General features: G+C 35.8%; 1 protein-coding gene across 3 annotated transcripts in view; it reads right to left on the bottom strand.

Annotated features, from left to right (window-relative positions):
- LOC131063799 (pachytene checkpoint protein 2 homolog) overlaps window positions 1–21,849 on the bottom strand; it is an 85,995-nt gene extending 64,146 nt beyond the window's left edge. The window contains exons 1-7 of one of the 3 annotated variants that reach the window (XM_059221484.1): window positions 21,708–21,849; window positions 21,532–21,606; window positions 3,031–3,094; window positions 2,016–2,122; window positions 1,691–1,758; window positions 1,074–1,177; window positions 869–973 (exon numbers count right to left, since the gene is read on the bottom strand). In XM_059221484.1, coding sequence (XP_059077467.1) covers window positions 869–973; window positions 1,074–1,177; window positions 1,691–1,758; window positions 2,016–2,121 — 383 coding nt within the window. In that variant the 5' untranslated portion in view covers window position 2,122; window positions 3,031–3,094; window positions 21,532–21,606; window positions 21,708–21,849. Of the gene's footprint in view, window positions 1–868; window positions 974–1,073; window positions 1,178–1,690; window positions 1,759–2,015; window positions 2,123–3,030; window positions 3,095–21,531 lie in introns of all 3 variants that reach the window. The other 2 variants (XR_009111144.2, XM_057997740.2) reach the window with 2 other exon arrangements.
- Between the last annotated feature and the right edge of the window lie 1,160 nt (window positions 21,850–23,009).

Consider the following 23,009-nt stretch of genomic DNA (forward strand, 5'->3'; position numbering starts at 1 on the left):
TTCATGACACTTTAATCATAATGCCTTTTAAGACACTACTTTTATTGTCCCTATTCCCTATTAAATGTTAGTGTAAAAAGGAAAATCACCTAAATATTTCTTATTGAGCATACTTAAGCATAATTAGATCACATGTTTTTTGTCTCAAGTCATAGGATTAGGACGACACATGCCATGATCTAATTAAATTCTACCAATGGTTTCATCCTTGTCTTTATAACAAAGGTTTCATTATAAATTGTAATCATTATAATTTTTAAATCTAATGAGATCTCAGGCTCCATGGCAAATCAGTGACTTTTCTCTTCTGTGATAAGGTGTTTTTATTGCAGGTGATTGTTGTGAGAATTCAATCATCAACTCCAACATTGAAAACAGTGAAACATTACGTCCTATAGTCTAAGCTGATTATTACTACAACAAAGAAAAGGCTTACTTATTAAGACAAGTAAATTTGAAACCCGAGAACATTTTCTATCCCTTCATGTAGGCATGCAACTTGTATGCACTTTCTATCCCTTCATGTAGGCATGCCACTTGTATGCACTTTTGTGATTGATCTTTAAAATTCAGCTTTTACTATACTCTATGTACTCCTGTACTATAACTTTGTCAATGTGTTATTTGCATTCAAATTTTACACTGATTGGTAATTAATGCCACAATGAAGGCTTATATTAATATATAAAATGTTCACTTTATGAAAGGAAAAATGACAATTGTTTTTTGACTAAAAAGGGAACACTCGTAAAACCCCATTATCCCTATGGTAAAATGTTATTTTTTATAACCAAAGCTGATCTGTAAGACCATTTAAGAGCAGAGACTGAAAATGCAAACCATAAACCAACAAGATTAAGTTAATTACCGATTCCATGAAATCAAACATGGATTCACCCCTTTCTCAGAGAACAGAAGAGCACTTGCAGCATATCTCAGCAACCGTTGTTTCAGACCAGTGTCATAAATCAAGCTGTAGTCATCAACTCATACCAATGAAGTATTAGAAAATCATTGAAACCATAAATGTTTTGACTATCTATGGTATCCAATAGCCAATTAGATTGCCAGACCTTGCCCACAACCCATCAAATTCTTTTGCAGGAAGAAGCCATTCTTGAAAACTTGATATTGAATCCTCGCCTTCTAATTCCTCACCAGGTCCCTCTTCATTAAGCTGCCCAAAGTTCAGAGGTACAAATTAATATTAAAATAATATTGTAATATTTAGTTATAATGGTCAACCAAATTATTAGGATAGACTTAAGGAATAATCTTTATTCTTTTAGTTATCTTCTTCTTTTCCTAGTTATCAATCTTATCCTTATCAGTTAGATCTTTTGTAAGTCTTATTTAAGGAGACTTTCACTCCTTTGTTCATATCGAATATCGAAAATTTTGGTAATCATTCTTTGTGTAATTACTTTCCGTAATAATTAAGACCAAGGTCCATGTTTTTGATAAAAAATGATCATAAGTGTGGATCAAAGAGTTCAAACACCTAACAATGCCCTTGGTTACAAACATACATATTGGTTTGTGTATGCAGATGTAATAATATTTGCACAGAAATCTCAAAAGCCTTAAGGCATACAGTACCCTTTAAATTGATTGCCATATAAAAAAGATAAAATTTTAACTAAAACGGAATTAAAATTTTAAATATTAAAAAGTCTTTCAGAAGTGACACCTGATAAACATGCACTACAGGTGTAACCTGCCAAAACAAATGTATTTCATGGTTGTCCACCCTCCCATCTGTAGCAGCAATATAAATTATAAGATCATAATGAAATTCAAATATGTCCCTTTCCTGTCATAAACTATGTTGCACAATGGATTTAAAAAAAAAAATTAGTATAACATGAAACAAACAATAAAACCTAAAAGAGCAATCACGTTCTCATACAGCTACAGAATTAATTTTCTAGCATTTGAGATAAAGAAATGAGCATCTTAAAATTTAAGGACAAGCATCATCATGACATAATCACAACTTCCAGTTTGAAATTCACCTGTGTCACATATGTAAATGCTTCGCACATTTTCCAAAAGAAAAGGGTCATCTGTAGGTATAGTTACAGGACCGTCACTGTATGTCAAACTCCTTTTCTCTAGCATCCTGAATGTGCATAAAATCACACGTTTTAAACAGTTATGACATTTGGAGTTGGTAAATCCTGTCATTGCATACAACACCATCAACAAAATTCAGTGGGGAAAATCTACATCCTAATATTAACACGAGAATCCAAAACTGTTTCCCATGCATTACTTAAATAACAAACAACAAAGTTGATTTATGTTAGCTGCAAAACATCTCATAAACAGTAGGCAGTGTCTTATACAATAAGTGCAAAAGCTAGTTGGAGAGATTTATACTCACTGATAAATGTTATCTAGTAAAGAAAAAAAAATATAATAAGTAGAAATGCAAGAAGGAAAGCAGTTAACAAGGACTTTAGAGTTGCTTATTTAAGATTTAATTAAATTAATTAATTAAAAATTAAAATGCAAGATGCAACACACTAAGGCGGGTGCTAACCTAAGCGTGTAATTGTACACCCAATTAAGGGTGTACAATTTACGACGCCACATTTAACCCTCATTTTAGCGCTCATATGACACTACGTGCATATGCAAGCTAAAGTACAGAAAACTAAACATTTCATGAAAAAGGATATTATAAGAAAACCTAGTTAAGGAAAAGCAGATACAAATACAGAATTCAATTGAACAAAATGAGTCAAAATATTATTTGAGTATTTTAAATCAGAGGGCAAGAAGACAACAGCAATAAGCACTTCTGACAATAAAAATTATCATATCAATCAAGAAGCACAAGAAAATCATTTAACAGGATTTACACTTTATCATTTTTAACACATAAATAGTAGTATAACTATAGATGCTGGTATTTCCCTCTGCTTCTGCACAGATACATATCAATACTTATTTTATTACAAACACTTTACAAAAAAAAAAGAGAAACAAAACGCTGCACATTGCATAAGACTATAAGAAAAATACCTTTGAACTGCAACATGTACATCTTCTGCCCGAGCACTGCTAGATGATTGCAAGCATACCTCCACTGTGAACAAAAGGTTAAAAAACAGTGATTACTAACATTTGAAGACTGTCTACAATGCATAGCTTTTTTAGTATATATTATGGATAAAATTGCTTTAACAAAATCTCTTGGTCTATAATAATTTGTTACCTAGACTCAAATTTATCAAGAAGATTCCCAAAACAAAGTAATTACAAGTAGACATTGAATCATATAACATTAAACAAAATAAAACTTCAAATTGTTTGTGCAAATTGTTGATTGTAACTAGGTAGAATGCGGATTCCAATTGCCTTAAGGCAACATTGGAATCCGCCAAGGGCTGGGCCCTTCTCTCCCCTCTCATACGCCACACTAAAGGGAAACATGTTCCCTCTAATAGGGCCGACCCTATAAAGTAATAAAATAAATAAAAAGGATCAGCACCAAGCCGACCTCAAATAGGTCCTCTTGCCTCATATAAATAAACAACTACTTGAACTCATTAACACACAATGACATCACATGTGATAATCATTCTGCAAGTACGAAAATCAGAAAGAAAGAATTCTAAATGCGAAGTGAAGGAAGTGTGAATTGAGGCGATTGTTAATACAAGGGTGAACTTCAATAGAAGATGCGAATTGCAAGACATATGTGAAGCCAAAGACAATTTCCAGATCTGTTCATCTGAAAGTCATCTTGCTGTTATATGCAAATCAGATTCAAGAGGTGTATTGCTGTGTGAAAGGCTTAGACAAATTGGTGTGCCACATCAAAGCTACCAGCTAAGTAATGTACTGTTACAATTGGATATAATTCATAGTCAGATCTGAGGATCTGTTGGCTAGGTTTTTCCTCCTAGGAGGTTTTCATGGTATTTGTGTGTCGTGTTCATTTTGCTCAATTTATGTTTATGTCTAAGTCTGAAAGTAATTAAACTAAACAGCAAATATATTGATTTAATAATTAACTTCAGTTTTCTGAGTATAGTTTAAATCTGAAAGTCTAAAATTCAACATGGTATCAGAGCCAGGTTCATACTAACCAGTGATCAGATTTAATCATGTAATTTCAGTCTCTTGTTCCTTCCTTCTTTGGTGATAGGTCCAAATAGAAATCAGATCTGAAGCAACACTGAAACCAAAAGAAAGATTTAGGTTATGGCATGTTGATCAATGAATTAGGTCTTCAAACTATGAACATCTTCCTTAGGCTGGAAACAAATTTCATTGATCAGCGAACCTAATGCAATTCGTGTGGAAGTCTTCGTCAGGTTGATAGTGAATCTGACACATTCAGATCTGATCATGAAAGGTTGTGTCCCTTTCAAAGGGCAGATATAATGAAGAGTTGCACTCTCTCAAAGGGTGCTAACTGTGGAAAGGGCATACATGATGAAGAGGTGTGACCTCTCCCTCACATTGAGAGATATAAAGGAAAGGAATCAAAAGCATCCAGTGACATCACCATGGATCAGATCAGATCACAATTGTTATTAAGTTACAGGCAGTAACATCTTTGTTCTTTGTGGTATGCATGGGGATGAGTTGAATATGTATGCTTAATATATGAAGCCTAATAATGTTCTTATGCAGAATTTAATTACACTGAAGGCGTCTCTTATATGAGATGCACCAGCTGACTTTGCAGATCAATGGTTCATAGCCTCTTAGAACCGTGCAAGACAATTCAAAACTTTCCTACCGATGGATTTTTGTTCGGTGTTTTTGACCTTTTTCATTGCCATTTACTATTCTCACTGTTTGTTTCCCTTTTTTTCGCGTCCTCGTCATATAATTATCCGTCCCTTCTTGCTTTACGAAATACTAACCTTCCACGTGTTTCATACCGTCTCGCTGCCAAACACTTCGTCCTCTTCCATACCTATGAACCCACCCAGTACCAACAAAAGCACTGGCAAGAAAAAGAGAAAATGTGAGTATAGCAAACAGAGCATGTGTGAGTATTAATTCATTAATGTAGGCCGGAAGAAAAGTGTTTGTGTCATGTTTTTGTATAGGTCTTAATGTAAGCCAGGAGAAAAGTAAATTAAATTAAACACACATTTCAGCTTTCCTCAGAAGATCGCACTAACCTTATGGAGATGGTCCTGGGATGTCAAAGCAAGACTTAGTTAGAATTTCATCAAAGGTCATTCATTGCTCTTACATTCTTAGTATTAGAAATAGATCCCGTTTCAACCCTTCTCCTTTTTCCCTTTTTCAAAATCTAGGGCCAGTAAAATCTCACATTCCAACAATATTCAAAGCAAGTCAAACACTCAGGCAGTCAAACGTAAGTCCCCTTGTGATTCCAGCAAAATTACATCGTACCGCAAAGAGCTTATCCACACATAGAGAACCTACATACAAGAACCTTGGAGTTGCCTCGATTGATCCTTCGGCGAGATCTTCAGCAGTCGGGAACTTTGTTCAAGAGAGGATAACATACCTTTAAGTATTTTATTCTGTGTTCGCATGTTTACAAAAAACACATCAACAATTGGTCAAGCAATAAATGCTTTGTAATGGGTGTAACAAACCCTAATTAGGGTTCCTATCTTATAATCTTGGCCATTAATTGTGAATCAATCTGAACCACTCATTGTGATGAGAGCACTTTATAAAGCTCTACTTCTTCATTTATAAAGGTTAATAGTTAATAGTTAATGGAGAATAGATAATAGTTAGTAGCAAAAGCAATCAACAGTTAGCAATTAGAGTAGACTAGGAGGAGAAGGCAAAGATTGTTGCCAAGACTTTGTTGTAAGCAACATATTAATTTCATTGAAGATATGGTGAACTTTATGTGTTGATTCAACATTTGCATGGTCTCTACTTCTCATTTAATTTTCATGTTGTTTAAATGGAAGAACTTTGTGCATGATCAATGCCGAAATTTGTACATCCATACTACTAACACCTTGCTGATTGTAAAGTGTCTTGAGTAGTCAATTGGATCAATCTTAGCCAAGCTTAACTTCAATTGCCACTTCTTCATTGATATGCATCGTCTTGATGGCGTTGATGTTCGTGCTAGTGATTTGAACATCATATGCTTACCTTACAAGATCGCACTAAACTTTGTGGAGTTGTTTGCATGGCACAGCAAAGTCTAGTTGAGTTTCACCAAATATTGTCCATTTCTCTTACATTCCTAGGCTTAGATTAGCTTTCTTAACCCTTTAACCTTTTTCCTTTATTTTAAGTTAAGTGAAATTCCATGTTGCAACAACACTCAAAATTCGATGTAAGTCCTGTTGATGTGTTTTTATAACAGCGCCTAACACAAACTAAAGTTGTCTAACGATCACTTCACTCTCTCTTGATCAGAGTATGATTCTATGCTAAGATTGTCGTGAGTTCAAACAATCCACTCCAAGGTTCCTTTTCGCAATGGGCATGACTCAGTTGGCCTGATGTGATATGCTAGTAATCCAAGGGGACTTACGTTTGAATCATTCTTTCACTTCTTTGTTGTGGTTGGAACTTCATCATCAAATATGGCAGTTTTGTGATGCGTTTGTTTCAATGATATCAATAGATAATGCTTTAGTGGACAAATTTCAAATAAACCAAGCTCTGCTTCACTAAGATTAACTACAACTCTGCAAGAACCGATGCAATCTTCTAAGGATGTTGAAGGATTTTCACATTGAGAAAGTGCACTTGAATGCCCATCATGGCACAATCCAAACGACTATTCACAATCGAACTTAGCACAAATTTGGGGATCCAAGCTAACTTTAAACTACAACTTATAATCAACAAGATGCAAAAAGTATGAACCATGGAAATTCATCAAACACCATTACATTCTCCATCGAAATCAAAGCACTGCTCTACTTCTACTCTAAGTGAGGAAGGTGAAACCATGCAAGTTTTGAAAAAATACGTAAGTGGACAACATCAAAGAACAATGTTTCATTGTTATTATCTCAAAACTTATCTCAACAATTTCATACAAATTTCCCTCCCCTTTACAAATGAGGGGGTCACCCCTTTATACAAGCTTCAAACCTTGAGCACATGCAAACCCTAATTAGGGTTTGACCCAAAAGATTCCACACACATGATGCAAAAAGGTGGGAATAAACATTAGTAACCCATCATGCCCATTATTCATTAATTACATTCTGCCAAAAATGGCATCCACTATGCATTAAATGCACCATCATCTCCTAAATACGATGATTACATGCAAAAGATGTTCCACTACCTCGCCATGCATTGACTCAACCGACACTTCGTCAAACACTGGCCAATAGTACATGTGCCATCATGCCGCCATGCATTCAATAGATTCCCGACATGCAAGTGGACCGCACCATCATAGGAAATTCTATAATTTTTTGGGATGTGCTTCATTAATACAAAATATTCTCTTCACATGTTGCCAACTCATCTTTTACAAGAATCTTTCCATTCCGAGCCTACAAAAGACATTTTGGAAGATTTTCCTGCCTTGAAGAATTTTAACAAATTTATCCACTCCTGCAGGAATCCTGCACATCTGGAATTCTTGGAGAGAAAATTCTTGTCCTGAAGAAGATTGTCCTGAAGAAGATTTTCCTGACCACTGACCATTTTCCATGCTTAAGGAATTTTGTCTTGTTCTGAGCTTTGGAGAGAAAAAATCTTCTTACTTAGCCAATTTTCCTTGTCCCTTGAAATTCTTCACCTTGGGCACATTTCTTCCCTAAGGAAGGAATTTCTTCAATCTTTAGCCAAATTTCATATTTTCCAAGAATTTTGTCTTGAAGGACGGAAATTCCAACACTTGCTCAATTTTTTTTTTAAATCCTGAAATTTTGTCCTAAAGGAAGGAATTTCCAACACTCAGTCATTTTTTCTTACTTTCCTACAATTTTGTCAACCATTTTTTCTTACTTTCCTGCAACTTTGCCCTAAAGGAAGGAATTTCCAACACTTTGTCAATTTTTCACTTTTCCTACTTATTAGGAATTTTTTTCAATTTGAGTACCAAGGTCGAGGAGAGAGAAAATTCTTTCCCTTGGCCAATTTTGTTATTGCCTCGAAATTTGGACGAATTTTCATGCCTGAAAGAGGATTTTTTTTAATTTTTCCCAAGGGGTATTTTCCTTTCTCATTCTTATCCTTGACTTCAAATTTCCATGCCTTGGAATTCAACCTTCAATCTTGGAGGTTCGAATGACCTTGTGGAGGAATTTTTCTTTGCTTGACTTTTCCTTGATGCCTCCATTCTAGCGCTCTCGCTCTAATTTGGGCATGAAAATCGTCACGAGGAGGAATTTGTGCCCTAGATGAAATTCCTTAACACCCCCTCTCCAACGCTATGCCTTGACCTTGGGCGCTAATTCACCCCTATGGAGGAATTCAGACTTGAGAAGATTTCCCATGACACCCTCTATTTGGCGCTCTAGTTTCTCCTTGGGCGTGGAAATCATGTCTTGGAGGAATTTATGCTTGTGGATAGAATTTCATTACCTTAGAGAAAATTCCATCATCCCCCCTTGTCTATACGTTTCAACTGGCTTTGGGCGCTAGATTAGCCTTATGTAGGAAAAAATTGACTTTGATGACTTTCCTTGACACCTCATATTTGGCGCCCAACCTCAAGCCTGGGCAGTAATTTCTTACAGTCAAGGAATTTAACCTGTGGAGGAAAATTCCTCCAACACCCCATTCTAGCGCCCACCTTGCTTCTTAAATGCTAAAAACACTATGCCATGGAACGTTTGCCATGGAGGAAAATTCCTCCATGGCCTCATTTTGGCGCCCACTTGCATTAGGATGCTTTTCTCTGCCTTAGGGAATTCTTACTTGATTTTCCATCCAAACTTAGCCGTTTTTTGCTCATTCTCATATCAAAATGCCATTTTTGGAATTGAAGTGAATTTCTCTGTCAAACTTGGAGGATTTCTAATGCTTTGCACTTCTGGAATGGTTGTCCACACTAAGACACTTTTTTTATCAAATAGCCTGATTTTTTACTTTCCGGATTTAGAAATTTCAGGAATGCTCAATCTTCAAAGTCTACTTGTGAAGAACCTGCCAAAAATAGACTTTCCCAAAATAGTAAGTGTTTCAAAATGTTAGGATTGGGACAAAACAAGATGCAAAGATACTAAAAATAGAAACTACTAAAAAATAGTAAGTTTGATTTTTGGCAAAATTAGACCAATCCAAGAGGCTATGAAATTCCTAAAAAATAGGAACTTTCTAAAAAATAGAAAGTTGCTCAAAATTCACTCAAATTTCAAGTGCAAGTTCCTTGAAGGGTCCTGATTCCAATGCAATGTTCAGTTTTTTCGAAACCCTAAAGGAAAGGCCTCAAATCCAAGTCTGAAGGATGAAACCCTAGAACAGACAAAACAAGTTCTAAATTTACTCAAACGACTTGCAGACTTGATCAAATTGACCCTCAAACACTTGCAAACCGAGAGGATTGGTGAGACTATTGTGAAAAAATCCAACAAACAAAAGCCAAAAGATCAAGAGGACCTAAAAGTAGGGGGTCCCCATTTGCAATGGGCCAATGTGTGAAAACGTCACAACAAGTTCACCTTGTGATTCCAGCAATATCACATGATACACACTGCGTCTATCCAAGAGCACATCAAGACCTGACATTCCAAACCTTGGAGTCATCCCATTTGATCACACAGTTTAGCACTTGGGAAGTCTTTGTTCAAGAGACAATAGAATACTTTTTATTATGTGTTGCATGGTGCATAAAAACACAACAGGTTGGGTGCCAACATTGGGGAGATATAAGGTGATTTTTAATTATACTAAGACGTGAATCCTCTTGGCTAGGCATGGGTTTTTGGAAGCCTATATAAGTCAATGTTTGAGTTCATATGCTACATGTTGGAATTGATATTATGAAAACAGATTTGGCTAGTTGAACTTATACATCCTATGGCTTTGTGAGGACAAAAACCCTTTCAAGGAACATCCTATAAATTAGTGAAAGATCTAATCTAAAGGATTCAGTGGTGATTTCCCTCAAGGATCACAGTTAGGCTTCATAAATTGATTTGCATCTGCAGTATTGATCTTCGAATGTTAGGACAGATTTGAGGAAGCATCAAAAGGGCAGAAAGAAGTTATTGCAGATTTGTGGAATTGTTTATACTTCCTTGGCTAGTTGTACCTCTACTTGCTGGTCATACAGCCCTGTGAGGGATGTGGGAGCTTTTGGAATGGCATTAGGGTTTTGTTGTCTATATTTGCTGTTTGGGATTGCCCGTGGTTGCATTCCATTGGGTTTTGTTTCGAGACAGATTTGATGCCAGTATGGGAGGTGGCATTAGGGTTTGATGATGCCAATTTGCTGGTTCTTGCTATTTATCAGTAATATTTGTAATCAGCAAATGGGTATGTCTAGTATTTCACTGTAACATTATTTCACCATCTAGGTATCTCAAGCTTTGATGATATATTGTACTTTCAGTTTATTTCTAGTTGTGGGTGCTTTGAAATATTGTATTTGAAGAGTTATTTCAGTTGTTTATTTGCTGCAAATAAATCTATTGTTATACCACTTTCTGCATCTTTGTGTGATGTCCCCTTCTAGTTGACATCTGTCAGCTGAGTAGATTAGCCTATCACTGACCCTCGTAGGCTGATGAGGTTGGTTAGAGGGTCTCCCGGATATTGATTCTTCATCTTCAGAGTGAGCATGACAGGACAGGTTTTCATTTGAGGTCTCTAGGACTCTGTTTGACACTTTCTATTTTTAGCAGTCCTGCTATTTTTAGCCAATGGGTTGGGCAGTGGTAGAGTATGGCTTGGCAGTCTCCAGTTCTGACGAGAGGCAATTCTAATGGATACTTAGAGAGATATTAATATTTAATTAAAGTAATTAAATATTAAGTGGCAAACTTTAATGTTTTAATAATTAAAGTCACTTTAAGTTATAACTTAAGTGAGGGTCTATTTCTCATCAGATGGGGCCACTTTTATATTAAATTGAAAAAAGATTTATTTTTGAAGCTTCAATAGTCAAAAATAAATATTAAAAGATAAAACATCATTTAATGCCAAATCGTACTTTTCTTGGGAATCGCATCAAACCCTAAAGGGAGGAGATAAAAGAAGTTGTTTAGGTCTTCTTTTCATTATGTGAAGATTTGATATTGAGTTTGCTCTGAGGAGACTTTGGCTTGAGGGTTTCAGCAAGGGTTTCTTCCTATAGATGATCTGAAAAAGTATCAGTACAGGAAAATGGTGGATTTTTGTGCTTCAACATTAGAGGCTGTGAAATATCAGTTGATTTTGCTTTCAGTTGGTTTTATCCAGAAACCAAGATTGGGCAGATTAGAAAGGGTTTTATTCATTTTATGCAAAGGATTGATTGCAACCACAGAGTCAGAACAGAGGCAAGAATAAGTGTGTTTACAGCTGGGGTTTTTGTGCATGTACAGCCTGCAGATCTGTCGTACCTTTCTTCCTTGAAAGGGTACGATTTTGTTGAAGGAGGAGTCCAAAAATGCTGAAATAAATCCTAAAGGAGACGCCTAGCTGGTAGCTTCCGTTTGAGCTGCTAAACTCACCATTCCGGGTAGTTTGTACTGATAAATAATTTTGCTGTCATTATTTGCTGTTGTACGGCAACAAGGATAAATAAAGGGTTTCATAAAGTTGAGGTATTTGACAATAAATCTTCCTGGTCTTGTCTGATTTCTTTATTGAAGGTGTTTATGCAAATTGGATGTAATAAGGGTTTGATAATCCTAGTTTTATGAAGTTCAATTAATTTTCAGCTCTTTCCAATGTTGCTTTTTGCATACTATTTGTTCAAAACGAGCCTTGTTGTTAGAAATTGCAAAATACAAAACATAAAACACAACATGTTCAACTAAACCTCTGTTGTCTGAGTTGAGAACCCTTGGTAGGTTCTTACACTCTGTCTATTTCTATAAACAACTCAAACAGAAAACAAACAAACAAAACAAGGGTGTATGTTACATTCGTGGTCTCAAATATGTCGGTTTTCTTCTTCAAATATCCTTCATTGGAAGGGATCAAATCATTGGCTTATTAAGTTTTATTCCTTTCATTTCTCATGTAAAAAGGCCACCTTCAAAATTTCAACTAACATGGCTCGGGGATCAAACAATTTATGAATGCATAGATGAATGGTGACAAGAAGGGAAACCTACTTATGCTACGACTATGTTTTCCTTCTTCAAATGATTTTTTTAAGTTCAGGCACAAGCAATGAAATAGATCGCAGTTTTGTAACATTTCTAGAAATTAAAAAAAAAACTGCAAGAGGAGTTGGATAGCCTCACTAATCAAATTGAGTAAGGTATGACCAAGAATTGTCTTCTTAGTCCTTATCAGCAAAGGAATAGAATGAATAGCTCTTAAAAGAGATCTTCTAGAAACAATATATGAGAATTAATCAGCTTTGCAAAGAGGATAGGAATACCTCCTTTCACAATTCGATCAAAAAAAGGCAAAATGAGTACTTTCTTTCTTCTCCCATCTATGATCAAGGAAGCCTTCCATCTTCATTGATTGATATTAATGTGGAAGTTGTTCACGAGTTCTCTTCTCTCTTCCATGAGAATGCCCTACAGCTATAAAGGACAAACAAGTTATTCTAGAATGCATTCCCTCTCTTGTCTCAATAGACATGAACAACATGCTTGTGAGGCCCATTTCTCTTAAGAAGCCTGAACATGTGAGGCCCCAATGGCACCCACATTGAACTATTTCAAAAAAATTGCGATATTTTGAAGGACAATCTCTTGCAGGTTGTTCAAGAATCTCATGCTAATAGAAGGATGCTTAAAACACTCAACTCCACCTTTTAGGCTTCAATACCAAAAAAGGATGGTGTGAATCTTTTGGATCAGTTTCACCCTATTGCTCTTTGCAATGTCATTTATATGATCATTACTAAACTTATTGTTGAAAACCTAAAGCAGGTCTTGGCATCTCCCATTTCTTCTAAGTAGGTGGTTTGTGCAAGGATTGTAGATGCCTGATAGTATTGTTATATCCACTCATGCCATCCATTATATGTCCCACTTTATTAAGAAGGCTATGCTTGTTAAGTTGGATATGTCCAAGGCTTATGATTGGTTCATATGGTCTTTCCTCAAGAAAATTCTCATGACCTTTGGTTTACATTTAAAATTATTTGAATGGGTGATGAGTTGTGAGGATTCTCTCTCTCCTTCTCAATGTTGATTAATAGCATTCCTTCACCTCTCTTCTCAATTTTCAAGGGTTTCATCAAGACTATCCCATCTCGCCTTGCCTCTTCATCCTACTAGTCGAAGGCTTGGACAAACTTTTGCAGAAATAAAAATCTTCAGACTACATTTATGGTTGGTTGATTGCTTCGAGTACTAAGTCTCTTACTCACATTGAACTCATGGATGACACAACTTTAATGGGAGTTGCTAAAATTCAAGAAGCAATAAATTTTAGGAAAGCCCTAAACATTTACTTGGCTACCTCATGCCAACAAATTAATGAGAAAATGTACATCTTCTTTTCTAACACTCCTCTCATTATCCAACAAAAAATAGCTTAGCCTTTTCATTTCAACATAAGGCAACTTTCTTTCAATTATCTCAGCATTCCTCTTTATATTACTACTCCCAAAAAGGAACAAAGGAGAATGATTATTGACAAATTCAAATTGAAGACCAGCCATGGACCTTTCATTGGTTGTCTTTTGCAATCTGCTTAACTTTGCTAAAATATGTTCTACGAGCTTTGCCCATGTATAGATTCTTTGTCTTACCTACTCCTAGTGCATCCTTAATAAATTTGATGCACCATCAAAGAAATTCTTCTGGGAAGGCAATCTAGATTCAAATAAATGGAACCTTATTAGTTGAATTCAAGCATGTAGACACCAAAGAAATGGTGGTGTAGGCAGTCAAAATGCTACTCTCAATAGCCAAACCTTGGCTACTAAGCTATACTAGAGATGGTGTAAAATTTCCAACTCGATTGTGGACTAGAATTCTAACTCCAAAGACATGGGTGGGATTGTTACTTTTGTGATCCCTAGAGTGAATGTTGTTGGCAAAGGATCAGTGATATGGAACACAATTGAGTCTAGAGATCCACTTGTCAAGGAAGGCTTGTTTTGGATGGTTAAAAGTGGGAAGCAAGCATAATTCTAGAATGATGTTTGGGATCCTCACCCTCCAATCACCCCCTCTTATCCTTCCCTCTAACCAATGAGTCAACCTTTTATTGCTGCAAGATGGACAACAATTGTTGACTTCAAGAGATCTCAAGTTTTGGGAAATACCATGACATATCTTGGAAAGATTATAGCTTATTACCTACAAAGGATTATTTCAAAGCCAGAGACATATTGTCCTCTACTCTTGTTGATAGACCATGCTACTCAAGAGGAGGGTGATGATCTTGCATGGGCCATTGATTCTAAAGGGACTTATTTTGTGAACCTTGGTCACATGTCCCTTATCAAGTACAATGGTGAGAACAAAGAGTTCCTTTGGCGGAGAAGATATGGAATAAATCTAAATGAACTAAATGTAACTTCTTCATTTGGTTGCTTAGTCAAAACAAATGTCTTACATAGGGCAATATTCAAAAAAAAAGGATTTCAAGGGCCTTCAAAATGTGCTCTATGTGGTTCTATAGATGATTTTACTGCTCATTTTTTCTTCCTTTGTCCTTTTGTTATTGGCATGTGGAAAAATTGTGGCAACTCTAGGGTTGTCCTTCCATTCATGCCACCTCCATGCAAGAGTTTTGGGCAAGCCTAGGTCAGCAACCTTTTGTGGCTACTTTTCTACATGTTGCTTGGGACCAAGGCCTTCATCCTTTGGCAAATATTGTTGAAAGCGAATTGTTGGATTTTCCAATGTCACTCAAGCTTGATTTCTCAAGTTTGGAAAAACGCTTTTGATGTTGTCAAAGGAACCATTTTGTCTTAGCATTCTTTAAACATAGTATTGTCTCCCTCTAATTTAAGAATCTTGACAAGCTTAGAACTTCTCTTTGCTAGTGCTCCCTCTCGATGCCCTCATCGTCCCTCTTGAGCTCCTAGAAAGGTGAATAGAAATGGTAAATGGTTGCCTCCCTGTTGTGACGTTTTCACACATCGCCCCATTGCAAATGGGGACCCTTGCTTTTTTTTGCTTTTTAGGGTTTGTTTTTGGGTCTTTTAGGGTTTTGTTAGTTAGCCTTTGCATTTTGAGTGTTGTCAAGGGGATCAATAGGATAGCAAGTCCGGCTTGAGTGAAGTCCTGATCCTGAAAATTTGGCTAAGTCTGAAAGTCCTGATCCTGAAATTTGGCTAAGTCTGGAATGTCCTAATCCTGAAATTTGACTAAGTCTGGAAACTGAAAAACCTCAAAAAACTAGATTTTGCAATATAACTCCTGGAGGTCTGAAACCACTCTCAAACATCCTGAAAGTATATATGGAATATAACTTAAAGTATAAGAAAGAAGAAAGATAGAAGGAAATGAAGAAGAAAGATAGAAGGAAATGGAAATGTCACTTATACTCCTGATAGAGAGTTCAAAAAGTCAAATTTCGCTCCATAAATATTATCCATAAATGTTATATTCCATAAATATTATCCTGATAGAGAGTTCAAAAAGTCAAATTTCGCTCCTGTCCTTCATCGAGGATCCAGAGCGAATTTCGCTCCTGTCCCTCTCCAAGGGACCAAGGCGAAGCGCTCCTGTCCCTCACCAAGGGTCCAGGGCGAAAAGGCTTATTTGAGTCATTCCTGACCTTGTTTGGTCAAATTGGAACATCAAAGGCATGGTGAAGGACGAAATGAGCATGATAGAGCATCGAGACAAGACAATGAAATGATGAAGTTTTTTGCCTAAAAGGTCAAATTCTCTCCTATCCCTCACTCAAGGACCAGAGCGCTTTTCTTTATATGCACAATTTTAGACCTTTTTTGGACATTAACTTTTATTCATAGCATGAAGTAAGGTGAAATCTTCCTTAGCAAAGGCAATTTGAGATAAAGTGATTTGGCCTTGAGGACAAAAATCGCTCCTGTCCCTCACTAAAGGACCGGAGCTTGAATTCCGAATTTGCATTATCCTCGCAAGATTTAAGTGATTTCGCGATTTGAAGAGGTCAAAAGAGGTATGTTTTATTCGTTGAATATAACTTGAGTGGCCTACAAAGGAGAAAATCGACCCAAGTTGCAATAGGCGCTCCTATCCCTCTCCAAGGGACCAGAGCGATTTTCTCAAGAGACAAGTTTTTGGCAAAGGTAAAGCGAGTTTCAAGTTTGAGATGAAGGAAGGAAGGCGTAGTCACTCCATTGAAGATAATTTTGAATGTTGGCAAAGCACAAGTGAACTCATGATGGCCAAGGTGCTCCTGTCCCTCACCCAGGGACCAGGGCGAAAACACATCATCAAGTCTTTCCCTCCAAACTTGGACGAATCCAGGCCAAGGCACAAGATGGCGATGATATTTGGAATGCTTCAAGGAAGAACGAAGTTGCAAAAAACCACAAAACTTGATGAAAATTGGCTAGGGCGCTCCTGTCCCTCACCAAGGGACCAGAGCGAAATATTCAAGTATGCCTAATTTTAGAATGCCACTTTCGTTTCCAGCACTCAAGATGGAATAAGCAATGACGTTTTTTGCCTTGAAGGTAACTGGAAGTTGACGCGATCATAAATGTGTGCAATAAGCTAAAAGGCGCTCTTGTCCTTCACCCAAGGACCAAGGCGATTTTCATAAAAACAATAATTCCCTTCCAAGACCACGCCAAAGCAAGGTTGTGCAAAGTCAAAAATGCCTTTCAAAGGACGATGAACAAGGAATCAACCCCAAAAATCAACTATCTTAAGCACAAATGCAAAAATCGCTCCTGTCCTTCACTGGAGGACCAGGGCGAAAATCTTAAGAGGGCCAATTTTGCCTTGAGAAGGCGAGTGAAACATGCATTGAACGGACGAATGAAGATTATTTGTTTACCCCCCCAACATGTATTGGCGATTTAGAAGACAAGGAATACAAGGCCAAAATGAAAAGGCGCTCCTGTCCCTCTCCCAGGGACCAGAGCGAGGTTATTAACAAATTGATATTTTTACTATGCCTAAACGCTAATGTCCTTCAAATCACATTAAATGCCAATTTCGCTAAAACTCCAAAATATTTTAAAAATCAAATTGACATTTAATAAAAGCGCATAGCATTTAATAATTAATTTTGAGCCTTGGAAAATCGTTTTTTTATTAATTGAGGCATTTCGAAGTTAATTATTATTAAATTAAAATTAAAAGATGAAGCGCTTGAGGTATTATTTTTATTCATTTTATCAAGTCGGCCTCTTCTTTTTTTTTTAACTTTTTTTTTTTTTTTGCCTTTATTTGCAAGGTCGGCCTCATGGGTAAGTGGAAGGTGAGCGCTCTATATATCGGAGGTGTTTTTTCATTATTCAAATCATTCACTCATTATTTCAAGTGCGATTTGGAGAAGCAAGGAAGGAGGTGCGAAATCTAGCTTGTGTGGAGCGAATTTCTACCAAGTGTGGAGACTAAGGAAGGAGAAATTCATCTTGAAGGCTATTGGAGAGGCATATTTCTTGCTAGTTTGGAGGATAATTTCCAGATTTTTGAAGACATTTGAAGGCGAATTTCCAGATGTTTGAGGAGGAAGATGGAGTTCTTTTCCAAGCTAAAGGAGGCGCATTTTGCTAAAGGGAGTCTTGATCTACATTTTACCTAGCGAATTCACCTTATTTTTGCATCTTTTTCTAGAATTAATTATCAAGTGGAGGTATGGCGTAATCACCTCGGCACCATTTTTGAAGATTTAAATTTTGCTTTGAAAATCCTAAATTAGGAAATGATAACTCAAGATTTATCATGAGGTTTCCTAAATTAAAATCTTGAATCTTCCTTTTAAAGTTTAATTTTTAGATTTCAAAATATATTACTAATTTTGAAATGTTGTGTAGGTATCAAGATGGCGACTCCAAAGCCCGGAGGATCTACAAGTCGGCAGGTTCTCATCAAGGACGATCAAGCAAGGACAAGAATGACCTTCTTCGATCCAGCCTAGCATTGACAAGGGCGACCTCCTCCAGCCTAGCATCGACAAGGACGGCCTTATTTGGACTAACGTCATCAAGGGCGACTTTTCCAATCCAGTATTCCAAGGCGAGGTACATCAATCATCCTGCACATAAGGACACAAGAAGTTAGAACAAGGGTTCGTTGAAGAAGCAGATAGTTCCAGATGAATTAATTAAAGCTAGCTTCTCAACAACATCAAGTTGAATATCTACCAAGTTACAAGTGTCAGACGAGGTGGCATCCTAGTCATCACTTCTCCAGTCAGTGTGGTCCACCTCAGCATTTCCAGATTCAATGTACCTAACTCATGGAAGGTGGCCCAAACTCCAATGTACCTACCCTAGCTATCCATTGGTGGAATTTTCTAGAGAGTACATGTGTCCAAGCAATACAATTTTATCATTGGTCAGGCATTAAATGTTATGTAATGGTTGTAACAAACCCTAATTAGGGTTTTTCATTGTTGAATCTTGGCCTTTGATCTCGAATTGATCTAAGCCATCGAATTGTATTGGGGGCACTATATAAGCCTTGGCATTTCATTTTGTAAAGGCAATAGTTAGAGGGAGTTAGTAAGCAGTTGGAAGTATTAGAATAGCAATTAGAGTAGAGTAGAGAGAGAAGGCAAAGATTGTTGCCAAGATGTTGTTGTAAGAGACTTGTAAAACTTCATTGAAGAAATGGTGAAATTTATGGGTCGATTCAACAATTTGCATGGTCTTTATACTTCTCATATTTGATTTTGTGTTATTAGACGAATGGAAGAAATGTGCTTGATTGATGGTGGAATTCGTATATCCATACTACTAGCAGTTTGTTGATTGCAGACTTGCCTTGCGTAGTCAACTGGAATCATTCAGCTTAAGCTTAACTTCAATTGTCGCTTCTTCATTGATATGCATCAACCTGATGGTGTCTATGCCTGCAGTGATGATTTGAACATCATAAAGCTTTCCTTCGAAGATCGCACTAACCTTGTGGAGATGTTCATGTGATGTCAAAACAAGACTTAGTTAGAATTTCATCAAAGATCATTCATTGCTCTTACATTCTTAGTGTTAGGATTAGATCCTCTCCTCGCCCTCGTCTTTTTTCCTTTTTTCAAATCAAAGCTAGCAAGAGCCCGAGTTCCAGCAATATTCAAAGCAGATCAGACGTTCAATCATCAAATGTAAGTCCCCTTGTGATTCCAGCAAATCACATCATACCACAGAGAGCTTATCCACACGTAGAGACCCTACATACAAGAACCTTGAAGTCATCCTGATTGATCCTTTTTCACGACATCTTCAGCAATCAGAGGCTTTATTCAAGAGAGGATAAGGTACCCTTGGGTATTTTATTCTGTGTTTGATAGTGTACAAAATACACGTCAACACTCCCCCATTAGGCTTTTTAAAAATAAATATTGATGGCTCCTCGCGTGGCAATCTTGGTGCTAATGGGATTGGCGAGATTGATTGTGCTAGAGATGGATCTTCACATTTTATTCTTCTCTATCACTATGGGGATCAATACCAATAACCATATGTAAGGCCATGTTATTCTTCTAGCTCTTGTAAAAGCTTATGGGAAGAGCTAGAAGAATTTTTTTGTTATTTTGATTCCTTAATCATGATTTCTCTTCTAAATAAACAAAGAACTCACAAGTCCTCCTTGAGACTTGCTACTTCAATTAAGTAGACTCTTCATCTAACTCCTTCGTTTGAAGCTATGTCTTTTGTTCATATCCTAGAGAATGGAATTCAATGGATGATTGTCTTGCCAAGTAAGCTACTAAGGAGAATTGAATTGGTAACTTTTTGAGTGGGGGTCTCTTGCTCCTAACAAAACCTCTCAACTTCTCCAACATATTTAGAATGATTACTCCAATTGATCTCTCCTTGTCTTTGTGGCAATATAAGTCTAAAGATTGCTACTCTTCTAGGATCTTCTCTTCTCAAGTATCCTTCTAGAATTGGTGCTTTGCTCTTCAAAAGACCCCAATCTTCCAATTTCCTCACTATCTAATGGATTCTTTCAAACTTTGTTGGGGATGGTCATGCAACAAGCCCATCTAGGTATTTTGTCTCTTTGCTTACACGTGGCTCTCATTATTTGGAAATCTTTGAATTGTAATGTGTAATTTGGTTTTTTTAACTTTTTTAATATAATTTTTCCCCTTTTTGCCCAAAAAAAATACTTTTGTGACAATCTTGTTCAATGGAACAATCTTGAGTGGCAAATTATTGGAGCTCACAAAACAAATTTCTTAATTAAACCCTAAAAGGCATGTTTTATTAAATGGCTATCCTAGAAGACATGATAAGTGTCAAAATTGCTACCCAAAAAGACGTTAAGGATTGAAATTGCATAAAATATATCAATAGACATGCAAGTCTTAGGTGACTTTGACGATAAAGATTACCTTAATGGTGGTCAACATTTACATTAAAGGTTTACCCTACGAGATGACTTCAGATTAAAGCTTGAATATTTTGCAAATACAAATTATGTTATAATCAAAATAGCATTTGAGACAAAGTAAACGGAAGCAATTGAAATAATTCTTGGGACAATTAGTGGAATGAGAAAAGCTTAGACTAAATATCATGGAATTTTCCATAGCAGAAAACCAGATCCTAATCGGCAAAATAAAACATACAAAAAATTGCCGAGCAAAAAACAATATTTGTCAAACCCCTGCATGGTGAGTGAGTTAACTCACTTAAAATTTTGAATAAAAACTTCTACACAAGCTATCCAGAAAAGCTTCAGCAAATGTTTCTATGTAAGAATTTCCACTCTTCATAATAGAAAATATGTTAATGCTAATAATGGATAAAATATCCAAGTGAATAAAGTTACCCACAAGTGCTAAGTGACGTCACAGAGAGTATTTTTGTGTCAAAATTTCCATGCTAAATGAATAAAAAATTATAACTATAATAAGGTACTCGCTCCAATTCGCAAGCCACGGGGCGCTTCAATGAAATAGATACCTCTCGATTGTAACATTCATGGAGTCCAAGGTTACCCCGCGACTAAAACTTATCAAATTTAACAGAACAATATAATATAAATTTACATTGATGAAGTAGTTTACATTTTACCCTAATCTGCAAGTGTCTGATAGTTCTGGAGCACGGGGAGTTTTTCAAGTTAAATATGTTAAATAAATTAAAATAAAACTGCGGAGATAATTTACATTCCACAGGTCAAATGGATGACTTCGAGTGGTAAATTATCAGGGTTTTCTTTGCAAAAGCCTGCATTCAAGTTCCCAGCAATCATGTTGCATGCTTAAATGCGCAAAACGCTGAATGTCAAATCCTATAAAATTACGTTGGATGTGGCATCCGCTAAGGTCGAGATCAAGCACAAGTCCTGCCAAAGGACAACCTAGGAAGAAAACTTACCAAACAAAAATCACATTTCCGTGTACCTGCAACTGGTATTTTTTGAATTGAAGGAAGCAAAGGGAGCTGCGGTTGTAATCCACCGTTGGCAACAATTGCTTCTGTTGGAGAAGCATTCTGTGAGCATTCCGCCATGGCATCATCCATCTTTTGATTCCTAAGAAGAGAATTTATTTTTACCAAAACTAAAAACAATCGAAACCTGAGATATTTGTGAAGTATTCAGCTACATCGCTGCCGAAAGGCGGGAGGGTTTTGTTTGTTCGTCAAGCCTCATTTTGTTTGGGGGTTTCCCTTCAAATTCGATGACATCGTATTTGAAAAAAGGCGCGCGGGTAACAATGAGGGGAAAAATATGTCACCCTTTTTTTTGTCTTTTTCTTTAAAAAAAAAATCTTTGGAAATGTTTTGTTATATAGATTCTCTAATGATGTAATAATAGTATTAAGTTTTGGAAATGTTTAATAATAATAGATTCTGTTTTCTTTTGTAGTGCTGGATAATAATTTGAGATAATATATTCTTACAATAATATAATAGAGAGTGTTCATAATTATAACATAGTTATAAAATTACAATAATATCTATAACTAATTCTAACCTTAAAATAATTCCTAACTCTAAGCCTAAATCTAATCTTAATTTAGAAATAATTTGAACCTTTTTTTTTAACCCTAACCGCTAACTCTTATTAAGAAACCTAATTTTAATCCTAATCATTATAATAATGATTTTAAAATTATAATAATAAATAACAATTAAGATTAAATTTATAATATAATTAAGAATTATAAATTAAGTTATAATCATTTATTTAAATTATTACCATAAAATTAATAATAATAATCTTAATTTTAATTAATATTTATTTAATGAAAAAATTAAATTTAATTATTAATAATAGATTCATTATTATATATTTTGGATAATGTTATTATTAATAAATTATTTATAATTAATATATTAATCTTTATATAATATTTTAAATTATATTATTACATTATATATATTTAATATTATATGATAAGGATATATAATATTGTATTTCATTTATGTTATAAATATAATTTAGATTATAATTTAATATGTTAATAATATTTGTCAATAATATGTATAATATTTAATTATTTATTCAAACCCTAATCTCTAACTTTCTTATATTTTAATTACTTAATATATACCTTACTAATAAATTATTATATTTGTAAAAATGAAGCGAATGCATCAAGCGAATTTGTCATTGTGATTTCCTCTGTGGAAATCTCCAGACCTTGTTCAACAGAGGTGGTTTTTTGAACGAACCAAATATGCGTCCATGGTCTGCAACCCAAGGAATAGGGCTCCCTTGCCTCAGGCTAATTCGAAATGGCAAGTGCTGAAACCTAGGAGGTTTCGCATGGCAACTTTGAAAAACCCTCTAATGGCTAGAATTGGCGAGCAGAGTAAAATGAATAACTGTTGCCAAGGAGGCACTAAGTCGGTTATCTCCAATAGGTTTAATCAT

Source organism: Cryptomeria japonica, chromosome 1 (genome assembly GCF_030272615.1).
Source record: "Cryptomeria japonica chromosome 1, Sugi_1.0, whole genome shotgun sequence".
Taxonomy (NCBI): Eukaryota; Viridiplantae; Streptophyta; class Pinopsida; order Cupressales; family Cupressaceae; genus Cryptomeria; species Cryptomeria japonica.